The 13,891-nt window shown below is 35.6% G+C and overlaps 1 protein-coding gene across 1 annotated transcript; it reads right to left on the minus strand.

Moving 5' to 3' along the window:
- Positions 1 to 6,101: 6,101 nt before the first annotated feature.
- Positions 6,102 to 6,620, minus strand: LOC140175093 (uncharacterized). The gene has a single exon (XM_072202008.1). The coding sequence runs from the start codon at positions 6,618 to 6,620 to the stop codon at positions 6,102 to 6,104; it is 519 nt and encodes a 172-aa protein (XP_072058109.1).
- Between the last annotated feature and the right edge of the window lie 7,271 nt (positions 6,621 to 13,891).

Below are 13,891 nucleotides of genomic sequence, written 5' to 3' on the forward strand. Positions count from 1 at the left end.
TCTTTCTCACTGGGTAGCTACAGAGTCTCGCTTGCATCTCAGACATGTGATTGCGGATACTTCCAGACACTTCATTTCCCGTGTCCCCACGCACTGGCATGCTGTGCCTACTCACGGCTTATATGGGAGCCTTACATCCACCAGGTGTATCATCTTAGTTCGGTCTTCAGTGTGTATCGGATGGGTTTCACACCTCCCATTCCGGAGGATTTCTGGCCACCATATGACGGGCCGACTGTCATTCCTGACCCCAATAAGAGGCGTGCGAGAGAGGGTCGTCCGAGGTCCACTCGGATACGGACCAATATGGATGAGGCAGATCCGAACGGCCAAAGAGATGTGGGCTTTGTCGGCAGCCCGGCCACACACGTCGGAGTTGCCCACAGCTCGGAGGAGCAGAGCACACACGGGGACATGATTAGGTGTATTTGTGGCTTTGGTACTTTTGTTATTTCAATTTCGCGTTTAGATTCCACTATTATCGGTTTTCTTACACGTAGTTGGTGACTGATAGAATTTGTTAACAGTGCGATGTACTTTGAATGGGATTTTAGTTAATGAATATGTTCTGTCTGGGCAGTTTTAAACGAAATGTATGTCTAATGCACACCGGAATAAATAACTGTACGAGTTTTATTAAGACATGATGCGGAAACTATGTTCGTAACTTAAATTGCTGTGTGGAACGAATTCTTAGTAATTCGAACCAATTTAGTTCGAATTACTTGGTGACTATTTCTTCATTGTAATTCGAACTTAATTGGTTCGAATTATGGAGTTAGAGTTCGAACCAAATTGATTCGAATTATTTTGATATGGGTTATAATGTGTAATTCGAACCAATTTCAAATTACATGGAAAGTGAGTTCGAACCATGTTGGTTCGAACTACATAGAAATGTGCTTTGGTTGATTGATGAATCAGATTTTACTTTGGCTTATTTGTGTCAAATTATTCTCTCCTTATCTTGTTTATGTTTTTTACCCTTATACTTATACTACTATACCATAAACCATACGAAGTTACGAACCACAGGCGACACAATATAACAGCATATGACTATTCATTCTCAGAACAGTTTAGTAAACTAATGTATGGCAACAACTAATTTATCTTCCATATGCCAGAAAAATTTACATAGAGATAGCTTCATATAAAGATACAAAGTTAATAGTTGATAATCGTTAACACATTGTTTGAATTGAGGAAATTTAAAGAAAAAAATAGAAGAAAAAATGAATAAAAAAAAGTAAGTTTTTAGATATTTGGATGAGAAGAGAAAATAGAGTAAAAAAAATAAAAATACTATTTGTACGTCAAAATTAGTTACTAAAATTAGCTATTAATGTATTTGTATATAAATATATGTGTGGTTTAATTTATTTTCAATGTGTATTTGTATTCCATCATGTATTTTATCCACGTAGCACAACTCGAAAAAAATAGTGTAAGACTCACTAAAATATTTTCACCCCAAATATGAGATGAAAATAAAAAATGTGACAAACTTAATAAAATTACACATTTATTCCTTGTCATTAATAAATTATAATATATATATAAAATAGATAAGGATATGAATATACTTTTATACTATTATGATTTTCTTTTTTCTAATTTTTCTTTTCATTCATTTTCTCTTCATCCAAACAATATATAAATAATTCTACTTTCCTTTCCTTTTATTTTCTTTCCTCCTATTTTATTTCTTTCTATTTTCTTTCTTTCTGTTTTCTTTTTCTATACCCAAACAAAGTCTAAATGATAAATTTAATCAAATTTATCAAATTATTTAACAGTTTTAGACTATAAACTTCACATGATGACAATTATACGTAAGTTTTCACCTTAATAAGATACAAATGATCGGATTCAATCTATATATTTGCGGTATTTATTTGAATCCGTTCTAAAAATTATAAATATTGATCCGATCCACATATTAATAAGATCGGATTGAGAATTTTAAGTAAGTATTCGCATATTCTGTTTGTATATCCGTAGATCTGCAAAAAATAAGTAAATAAATAAATAAATATTCTTTTATGTTTTATATCAACTAATAATTATCATATAAGTTGTATTATTTTATTTTTATTATTTAAAAAATATATTTAATAATATATTTATGAGATGTTTAAAAGAATAAAAAATTATTGATATTTTTAATAAAAATAAATTTTTTAAAATATTTTTTATATATTTTATCTGATTCGATTCGCACAATCGCATCCAAATTAAAAAATTGCAGATATTAAATTCGATCTGATGATTTTAGTGTGGATCAGATCAAAATTTTGATCATATCCAATTCAATTCAATCTCCTATCAATAAAATACAAAGATGTTTATTTTGGTAGTTGACTAATTTATACATATTAGTGATAAAAAAATACATGAGTAAACAATTATCACGTGAATTATATTAATTTCTATCACCATTTATCTTTTACTTATTTTTTGAAAAATATTATATCATTGTAAATACAAAATTATTTTCATAAATAATTATAAAAAATAAACATATTTTTATAATTTTTTTATTATTGTGATAAAAATATATATTTTTACAATAAAAAATTAAAATAAAATTATTTTAATCTAATAATCTCAAAAATAAAAAAATTCACAACCAAATAGCAAGAACAAATCCTCAATTATTCGTACAAATCCCTAATTGTTCATATGAGAACATAAATATTCAATTCTAATATAATAATCGACATGGAATTTCAGGTTGAGATCTGAAAAATTGAGGTTTCGTCAATTCGATGACAAAAGAAAGAAATAATAATTTCTGGGTACTGTTCCAATTATCTCTCAACATTCAGTATGACTTTTTTTTTATTAACAACTAAGTTGGCTATTTTTTGAGGTTTATAAAAGGTGTTGCATTTTTTTTGGGGTTGAAATCGCAGATAAAAAGGTCGCATTCAAATGGAAATTTGTTTCTTCATATGAACAATTAGGAATTTATATTTTGAGATGAATAATTAGAGACTTGTTTTGCTTCTTTGGCTGTGATTTCTTTTAGATGATTATATTAAGATGATTTGATTTTAATTTTTTATTGTATAAAGATTTTTTTTATCACCACACTAAATTAGTTTTTTAACAAAAAAATAAAAAAATATATTTGTCTTCTTATAATTATTTATAAGAATATTTTAATGCATATAATGATATAATATTTTTTTAAAAAATAAATACAGACAAAAATAAATATAAGGATTAAGTACGATTTTAGTTTTTAATGTATAGGCTAAAAATTTTTTTTATCTTTAACCTTTTTTCACATACAAAATCGTCTCCAAAATTTAACTTAATTTTAATATCGTCATTTTTATTTAAATTTTATAATTTATGACCAAAATATTTTTAATAAAAAATAATAAAATAAAATAAGAAGGAAAAAAAAGAAAGGGAACAACGAGAGGGAAAAAAAGAAGGGGGAGGGGAAGGGAAGAAAGGGGAAGAAAATGTGGTGATGTCCCTGTGATGGAGAGGATGGACACCACACACACGGATAAAACAAAGGGAAAAAAAACAAAAAGAAGAGAAAGAGAAGAACAGAGAGGGAGAAAAGAGGAGAAGGAGAAATAGAGAGCAAGAGAGGAGAAAGGGAGAAGAGAGAGATTGGAAGGGAGAGGGAGACCGCATTCAGTGTCCCCGCTGCCACGCCCTGCCATCGTCCATCCAGTTCAACCATCGCCGAGCCATTGCTGAAGAGAGAGAGGGACGCGCAAAGTTCAAGAGGAGAGAGAGGGCCAATCTGCTGCTCTTCCTCTGGTTCCATTGTTCTTTTGCAATTCTGATTCTAATTTCATTCTTCTGCTTCTGATTTTTATTATTGTTGTTGATTATTTTGCATTTGTTTCTATTTTTGTTTGTTTTTCGGATTGAGAGAGATGGTGATAGTTTATCTTCTCCTCTTGTCTTCTGCTGTTGCTGCTAGTTAAAATTGTTCTATTGCTGCTAGTTAAAATTGTTATGTTGTTGCTGTTGCTATTTTTTATTATATTGGCTATGCTTTTGATTTCATTGTTGTTGCTAATATTGTAACGAAGAAGAAGAACAAGAAAAAGAAAAAGAGATGTTGCTGTAATGGAGAAAAAGGAAATTGAGTATTTTGAGTATTTTGGTGAAGAAGGAGAAGTGTATTTTGGTCCGAAGGACGATTTTAAAATTAAGTTAAACCTTGGGGACGATTTTGTATGCAAAAAAAAGATTAGGAACGAAAATTTTTTTCGATCTATACCTTAAAGACCAAAATCATACTTAACCCTAAATATAACCTACTGATGCATGAGCATCTTAGCTAGTTTAATAAGATGTTTTTGCTAGTTTAGAACTTAGTTTTATACATTTCTTAAGTAATAAGCAAGCACTTACATACATTATTTTGCATGCATGAGTACATCAAAAGTGTGGTTGTTTCATGAGGATAAGACAGCAAAGAAGGTAGGAAGTAGTGTCAAGGAATTTGGTGGATCATGAACTTCATTACATTAGAACAACTTGCATGAAATTATGAATTGGCAAACTTTGATGCACTCTGTTTGGTTAAGTGCAGGAGAAGCAGAGATGGGAAGAATGGACCCTCTCGAGGATGCTTGCATGCAAGCTTGCACAAGCAAGCACCAGCCCAAGAAGCCACGCTCACATTCCAGTGCTCAGTGGCAAGCGCACTGCTCCCCTGGAGCATGTACGCTTACCCTCAACGCTCTCATGCTGGTGCTCTTGGTAGGCGCTCCCATGAGAGCGCCCACCAAGAGCACCAGCACCATAGGCCTCAGCGCTCCCCACCAGTGCTTGCTGCCAAGAGCATCAACACAAGCCCTTGTAGCGCTCTCCAACAGTGCTTGCCTTAGCGCTCCCTAATGGAGGAAGACTTTCCTACTAATTCTCCAAAGAAGAAGAAATCAAAGAACAAGGAAAAAAAAAGCCTTCAGATCTGCATGGCACTCCCTCCCTGACTTCATTTGGTTGCATGTTGGAGAAGGAATTTTGAGCTTCCAGCTTTATGGAACCTTCTGATAGATACCAAGTTGGGACTTGTTAAGATGCCTTTGAAGAACACCTTGCTACGGGTTTAGAGAATGCTCCTCCGCTAGGCTACCTACGTCCAAGATGCTGAAGTGGAAATTTCAAACCTTCGCTCTGAGTTTGTGACGAAGGATAAAGAAATTGATAATGCTAACTCTCAAATTAAGAGCTTGAATGACTTAATGGCTGCTCTTCAAGAGAAGCACATCACCCTTCAAGATGAGGTTAAGAGCATGGAGGAGGCAAAGTTTTCTTCTGATTCGAAGGTGGAGAATCTGAAGAAACAAGTTTCTGAGCTCATGCCATAAATTGAAACCTTCAACACATAAGTCAGGTGAGATGAGCGTGTTGCTGTGGATGGGGTGTTTCATGCTGAAAAAAATATCCTTGACCAGATCAAACTCTTAAACTCCCGACTTGGAAGTCTCTGAAATTAGTGCTTTCAAGAAAGTGGTGGATGGGAAGGTTATTGAGATTTTATAATTTCTCTTTAAATTTTCTAAGTATTTTGAACTGTGTAGTTTGTTTTGTTTTGGTAAACAAGTACTTTTCCCGCTTTCTTGGGAGGTAGTTAGTTCTATTAAAACTATATTTGACTAGGCTAAGTCGTCACAACTTTATTGTCTTTTAAAGTTTATAATTGCGCTTTTACATTTACCATTTTTCCGATAGTAGCATTTATCGTGCTTTTACTACCACTTATACGGCTGTAGCAATAAATAACTTTTATTTTGCCGTTGTTTTGGATTCAACACTTAAAATATATTAATATTTAATATCTATGCTCGTTAAATAAGCAATAATAACATAAACATATGCAATGGAATAACAATTCCTAAATCATGTTGTGTTATTCAAGTACAAAAATTTTGAAAATAAGAAGGCCTCATTATAAACCTAAATCCATGAAAAAAAGTGCCTTTATTCTAACATGGGAAGCTCCTAAGAGTAATACCTTTTAAATGAACAACATTCTATGTTCTTAATACCTCGGAACCATCTAAGTTTTCTACCTTGTATGCCCTTTTGCCCAGATTCTCTTGAACCCTAAAGGGCTATTTCCAAGTTGGTGCTAACATTCCTTGAGATTCTGAGGTCCCTACGCCAGCTTGCTTAAGTACCAAGTCCCCTGCTCGGAAACTCCTTGGTCTGACTTTAGTATTATACCTCTTCGTAACCTTTTGCTTTAATTCTTGTTCAGCTAAATTGGCCGCTACCTTGACCTCGTCAACGAGGTCAAGATTTTCATGATGCTCCGTGCTCTCGAGAAGCAATCTTGGACTAGGCTTTTCATTTTTCACCGAGATCACTGCTTCCTCACCATAAGAAAGTTTGAATAGTGTTTCACCAGTAATAGATTGAATTGTAATGCAATAAGACCATAATATTGACCATAACTGGTAAGCCCATGAGCTCAGAGAGTCATCTAGTCGCTTCTTTAATCCTTTCAAGATTATCTTGTTTGTGACATTAGCCTGTCCATTTGCTTGAGGATTCTCTACTAAAGCAAAGAGTTGGTAAATTTCTAGTCCACTCAAAAGATCACAAAACTTAGAATGTGAACTATGTCCCATTATCCGTAACGATGACCTCGGAAATTTCGAAACTCGTGAGTACCTCTCTCCATGCAAACTTCCGATATTGAGTTAACGTAATGCTTGCTAATGGCATAGCTTCAATCCACTTTGTAAAATAATTTATTGCTACTATTAAGTATTTGACTTGGCTAGGACATTGAGGAAATGTCCCCAACAAATCCATTCTCCACTTTGCAAATAGTTTTGTCGAAATGACGGAAACAAGTTCATGAGGTGGGGTTTGATGAAGATTTCCATTGAGTTGGAATTTTTAATACTTCTTCACATACTCCATGACATCTTTGATAATGGTGGGCCAATAGTATCCGGCTCTGATGACTTTTTGAGCTAATGACTTCCCACCTAAGTGATGTCCACAGCACCCTTCATGAATTTCCTGCACACATACATTGTTTGTTGAGGATTTAAACACTTCAGCAATGATTGTGACACCCTTCTTTTATATAACTGTCCAATTATTATGGTGAATTTAATTGCTTTTAATAAAAACTTTTTAGCATTTTTAACATTACTAGGAAAAATTCCATGTTCCTAATACATGCATATGGGATCTATCCAAGTACTAACGTCACTGGAATGCAAAATTGTAACGTCAGACATGAAGGCTCTGAAAGCACCTCTTATATTAATCTAGGATTTCCACTTCCAGGTTTAGTACTTGCTAATTTTGATAACACGTGTTTTATTCCCTTGACACATGTTTAATACAAAAGAAATAAAATAATTTTACCTCCTGCTCCACCTTTTTCAAGTACAGTTGTAATAGTGGATCCTTTGCTTGATATTCGCCATTAAATTGGGATGTTACTATTTATGAATCACTAAATACAGTGATTTCCATTGCGCTGACATCCCGAACTAACGACAATCCTACAAGTAAAGTTTTGTACTCAACTTGATTATTCAAAATGGAAAAATCAAATTTAATGGAGGCTTCAACCACCATGTCATGTCCTTTAGTTAGGATGAGATCGACAACTCAATTTTTCACATTAGAAGCTCCATCGATGTGGATTTCCCATCTCGGGATATTGGAACCCGAACGAGTCATCTCAGCTAAAAAAAATCAACCATCACTTGAGCCTTAATGGCAGAGTGTGGCTCATATTGTATATCAACTAGAGATAATTCTATAGACCAAATCATTATTGCTTTTGCAAAAATTTCTTAATCGGTTGGTCGGTTCACACTAGAATTAAATAATTTTGAAAGTATTGACGTAACTGACATGAGTAAAGCAAAAGCTAACTTTTATAATTTCGAGTATCTTAGTTCAAGACCTTGAAAGAACTTACTAATAAAATATACAAGGTGTTGACGTTTACTTTCATCCTCTAGAACTAGGGTTGAAGCCACAGTTTCCTCAGTTACTGACAAGTACATATATAGGGTTTCCCAGGTTCTAGTTTTTCTAGGACGGAGGGATATGACAATAAATTTTTAAAATATTGGAAAGACATCTCACACTCTTCTCTCCATAAAAATTCCACACATTTTCTCATCAAATTAAAAAATGGCCTCGTTTTTTCAATAGAAGCTCCTAAAAACCTTGATAAAACGGCTAACCAACCTGTCAACCTTTGGACCTTTTTGAGATTCTAAGGATACAACACATCTAGTATAGCTCGACATTTTTCAGGATTAGCCCCTATTCTCTTTTAGATTACCATAAAGCCTAAAAATGTACTTCTCTAGACTCCAAAAGTACACTTCGTTGGATTCAACCTCATCTGGTGAAGTTGGAGGCAATAAAAAATCTATTGTAGGCTAGCTATCAAGTCGGAATCTTTATTAGTTTTGATTAACATGTTGTCAATATAGACTTCCATATTCCTTCCGATTTGCTGCTTAAACACTTTGGCCATCAATTTTTTATAGGTGGCACCTTCATTTTTGAAACCGAAAAGCATTACAGTATAACAAGAAATCCCTTCAGAGGTGATAAAAGCAGTTTTATGTTCATCAGGATTATGCATAATTATTTGATTATACCCACTATAAGCATCTAAAAAACTTAATATCCGATATCTCAAAGCCGAATCAATCATGTTATCAATGTTAGGCAAGGGAAGAAATCTTTTGGGCAGGCTTGATACCCATTTTTAGAGTTTATCATGTGCTTAATCTAGTGGATTTTATCCATTATTCTTACATTTATTCATATAATTCGCATGTTTTACGTTTTCCTTCCTAATTTTGTGCTATGATTGAAAACATGCTTCTTTGGCCTTATATTTGCTAATATTAATCCTCTCTTATTACCATTTGATACTGTGATATGTGTGTTAAGTGTTTTTAGAGATTACAGAGCAGGAATGACTTAGAGGATGGAAAGAAAGCATGCAAAAGTGGAAGGAATACAAGAAACTGAAGGAACTGCAAAGCTGTCAGCCCTGATATCTTCGCACTCAAATGATCATAACTTGAGCTACAAATGTCCAAATGAGGCGGTTTTAGTTGCGTTGGAAAGCTAACATTCAGGACTTCACAACAATATATAATTTGCCATAGTTTCCTAGCTGTTGGGCGACACACACGTGTGAATCATGCGTACACGTGACCTAGCAAAAGTTCAATCCATGCGTACGCGTGAACGACGCGTACGCGTGACATGCGGACGTGCTAGACATATCAGAAATCACTGGAAGCAATTTCTGGGCTATTGTTGACCCAAATTTTGATCCAGAAAACACAGATTAGAGGCTACAGAGTGTGGGAATCAGGGGATTCATTCACTTCTCATTATTCACAATTGAGGTTTTAGAGGTAGTTTTTAGAGAGAGAGGCTTTCTCCTCTCTCTAGGTTTTAGGATTTAGGATTTCTCTTCTAGGATTTAGGATTTCTCTTCTACTCTTATTGATTACCCATTGTTATTACTTTAGTTTGTGAACTTTTGATGTTAGATTCAATTTCCATATTAATACAATTGATTGTTTTGATTTTATTATCTCTTATTGCTTTTCTATGTTTTTATGTTATGCCCTCCAAGTACTTGACAAAATGCTTAGAAGGATGTTAGAGTAGGATTCTATGTTCTTGGCTTGGTTCAGTAATTGGTAATACTTGAGTTATCAAACTCCTCTGTTGATTGATAATTGAACGTTGCTGATTGATTTGGATTCCACTAAAGCTAGTCTTTCCTTAGGAGTTGACTAGGACTTGAAGAATCAAATTGATTAGTCCACTTGACTTTCCTTCATTCATTGAGGGTTAACTAAGTGGGAGCAATGAATAATTCTCATCATAATTGATAAGGATAACTAGGATAGAATTTTCAGTTCTCATACCTTGCCAAGAGCTTTTCTAGTTATTAGTTTATTCTGTTTGCAATTTACTTTTTCTTATTCTCTTATCCAAAACCCCCAAAACATGCTTTTCCATAACCAATTACAAGCATACTTCCCTGCAATTCCTTGAGAGACGACCCAAGGTTTAAATACTTCAGTTATCAATTCTATTAGGGATTTGTTACTTGTGACAACCAAGTTGTTGTACGAAAGGATTTTTGTTGGTTTAGAAACTATACTTACAACGTGATTACTTTTGTGAATTCTTTACTAGCAAAACCCCGTTCGTCAAAATGGCGCCGTTGCCGGGGAATTGCAAACATATGCCTTATTATTGGTTATTGTAAATATTTGTTTTTACTTATTTATTTGTTTTTGTTTTTAATTTTTATTAGCTACTATGAATTCTCACCCCTGTCGCTATGAGTTTGGTTCCAATGTTGTTGTAGGGAATGGAAGCTATAATGAGAATGTGCATCAAGGTTGGGACAATCAAAGATGGGAGGAGCCACAAGGATTTGATCAACCCTCTTGGCAACAACCCCCTCCAATGCGCTATAACCAACAACCATTCCATGATGCATACCAAGACAATAGTTATGATGGACCCCCTTGTAGTTACCAATAAGCCCCACCATATGCCTGTGAACCCCCTCCTCAACATTGCTTTGAACCACCATACTCACAAGCCTTTTTCCACCATTCACCTCCATATGACTCTAATCCTTATCCACCACACCCAGAACCACCACCTCAATATTCACCATCTCCATATCCTTATCAAGAAGAACCAGCTCCGTACTATGAGCCCTTTCTCCCAACACACTCATCTCCAAAATCATTGGTCTCACCTCTACACTCCAAAATCTTATATCTCACATGAACCAACTCTCTACCTCCAATATTCAATCCTCAAGCTTTAGCACAGCACCACCCTCCATGAAAGAGCACCCACATCCATTAATCTAAGAGCAAGATGATCCCAATTATACTATAGACATGGAACAAGAGAGAAGGGATCATCTTAGGGAGGCAATCATAATGGATCGGTTACACGCGGCCTTATTTCAAAGGGAGCAAGAGGAGGCCCAAAATGTGGAGGTAGGAGAGACCCTTGAATATAAAGGAGTAGTTGAAGGGAGTTGTCATAGAAAGAAAATCATCAAGGAGGAGTATGATTTTATGCTAAAACAACTGGATGAAGCTGCAATAGTTAAAAAGGAAGTGGTTGACGACTTAGGAGATGTAGAACCTCCATGAAAAACTCAAGTCATAGAGCCTCCTTCTAAGGCACTTGAAATTGATGTCGAGGAGGGTGTACAACTTCCAAGGCATATCATGGTTGAAGACTTGGAAGAGGTTGATCATGAGATGGAGATTCAAAAAGAAGAATCACAACCTCCCATGCCCTTGGCAAGCAATGAAGAAGAAATTGAATTGGAAGAAAGCTACCAAGAGGAAGAGGTTGAAATTGAAGAAGCTTGTAAAGAGGTGGAGTAATTTCAAGAGGAGCACCATGGAGTGGAGCTTGCAAGGTCATTAGAAACACATCTTCTGAAGCCATTACCATCCAATACAACATTCAAGTGGGTAAAATTCTTATCCTTAACCTTTACTTTCCCACTTGAATATGGGCTATTAGAGACGGATGGTCAACTTAGAGCTCTTTGTGGCATTAAGAGTAAGAAGAAGATGGTTCGTGGTAAGAGTTGTCCTGCAAGGTTTAATATGGTTGCATGCTCCAAATTGAAGTGTAAGGTTTGGTGTAAAGCTCAATTAAATGGGTTTAGGAAGTTGTTTAGACGCTTCAGTGAGAATTCAAATTGCTTGCCACCCGGTTGGAGCAATAATAATGAACACAAAGACGGGTGTAAAAGCAAGGTTTGGGACCCCGGAATTCATTCCAACAGTCATCACTCTTGGGCCTTGTCACCTGCTTTGACTTGCTTGAAGGCTTTATGCGCCTAGTTTGGGACCCCGAAGGCTATTGGAATTACAAGCATTGGTGGGGATTCTAGGAAGAGTTCAAGCACAAGCCACCATGACAAGGAACTCACCAATTGTCCAACTTAAGGACTTTAACTAAAAGTGTTAGGTGGGAGACAATCCACCATGGTATGATTGTTCTTTTCTCTCTTTTTGGTTTTCTTTTTAGTGACTCTTCTCATTATTAGTACATATAGTTTGCATCTTCATCTACATATTGCATAAAAAAATAGAAAGTTGCGTGGAAACTGTACAGAAAGTGTGCCAATCGCACAAGCATCACCACGCGTACGCGTCCCTCACGCGTACGCGTCATATGAGAAATTGGCACTCCACGCGTACGCGTCAATGACGCGCACACGTGACCTTGTGAATTCGACGTAAAAGGTGTGTTGGCCGAAAGTTAGGCTGGCTTGGTGATGGCTCTGCGCCCAAGCCACAAATTGCATCACGCGTACGCGTCATTTTCAAATTATATGCTTCCACGCGTGCACGAGCCTGGGCGCACGCGTCATATAACATTTTGGCACATATCCCAAAATGTTCAGAGGGTTGTGCGAGCGCCACGATACCCTCGCGCGAGTAGCACAAACATAGTCATGCGTACGCGTGACCGATGCTTACGCGTCGCCTCCCTCTCCGCGCATCCCACGCGTACGCGTCGTGCAAAAAACATCCACAGCACCCTGCGCAGCCCTGTTTTTCATATCTTATCTTTTCTTTTCTAACTTCTTTCTTCTTTCCTCCTTTTTTATTTTTCTTTCTTCTTTATTCTCCATTCTTTTTCTTCTTCTCTCTTTACTCTTTTCTCATTCTTTCCTCCTTTCCCACTCTCTTCTCCTCCTCTCTCATCCTTATTTCCTTTCTTTTCTTCTATTTGTTACATTTGCATACTCGCATTCATGGCATTTTAAATTCATTGTTTCTTCTCCCTTTCTTTTCTATATTTGCTATTTTCACCTTGGTGTTAAATTTCTCTTACTCAACTGTTGCATATTTCTTGCATTATTTTTGGTGATCCTTGACTTGTTTGCTATTTAGTTGACATGCCCTTTGCTTCTATTGTTTTCTCACTTGCATGTTGTAGCTACCATGTAATTGAGAACCTTATTTGACATTAGCCCCCGCCTATGTTCTATTTTCTTTGATATCGTTGTTCTAGGCTTAATTTTCCCTATTTTTCTCTCCTTTTAGGCTGGCCACCAAAGAAGGGTACAGGAAGAGTCTACATGGGGGTGACAAACAAGTTCATCTGCACAATCATTAGAGAAAAGCATCAGTTGGAGTCACTGTCCACTTGTACATCTCAGCAAGCACCGAAGACGGTGCAATCTTTAAGTGTGGGGAGGTCGATACCGATCTCGTGGGTTAATCACTTTCTTTTCAACACCAATTTTTATCTTTCTTTGTTAGTTTATTGTTGCATTTGCATGATTGATTGCATATTTATTTGATTTGGTGCATATTTTACCACTACTTGGTTGAAGTAATAATTTCTTTTTTTCAAGAAACTATTTTATAGCATTTCACTAATTTGAATTAAAATTTTTGCTAAACTTGTTGGAAGAAATGTATTTTGGAACATGGTTTAGAGCTCGAACACACAGCCTTGTGAGATTTTGAGCTTAATTAAATGGTTACATTATTTAACCATAATATCTTATTCTTGTGTGTGTTGTTCTCTCTAAAATTGTGATCTTTGTCTTGCTTGATTCTATATTTTCATTGTTTGATGTATGCATGCACTTATATGATTGAGGCCTTTGTTTCACTGAGCTTACATACCCATATGGCCTTACCCTTTCATTATCCTTTGCAAACCAATTTGAGCCTATTTTACCCCATTTGTTCTTTACTTCAGCTCATCACTAACTCTAAGCGGAAAACAATAATGTCCTTAGTTTGAATTCTTGGTTAGCTTAGACTAGTGACAGTGCTCACGAATTACGTGTGGAGAAATTGGGTTTGCCAAT

Source organism: Arachis hypogaea, chromosome 9 (assembly GCF_003086295.3).
Source record: "Arachis hypogaea cultivar Tifrunner chromosome 9, arahy.Tifrunner.gnm2.J5K5, whole genome shotgun sequence".
Taxonomy (NCBI): domain Eukaryota; kingdom Viridiplantae; phylum Streptophyta; class Magnoliopsida; order Fabales; family Fabaceae; genus Arachis; species Arachis hypogaea.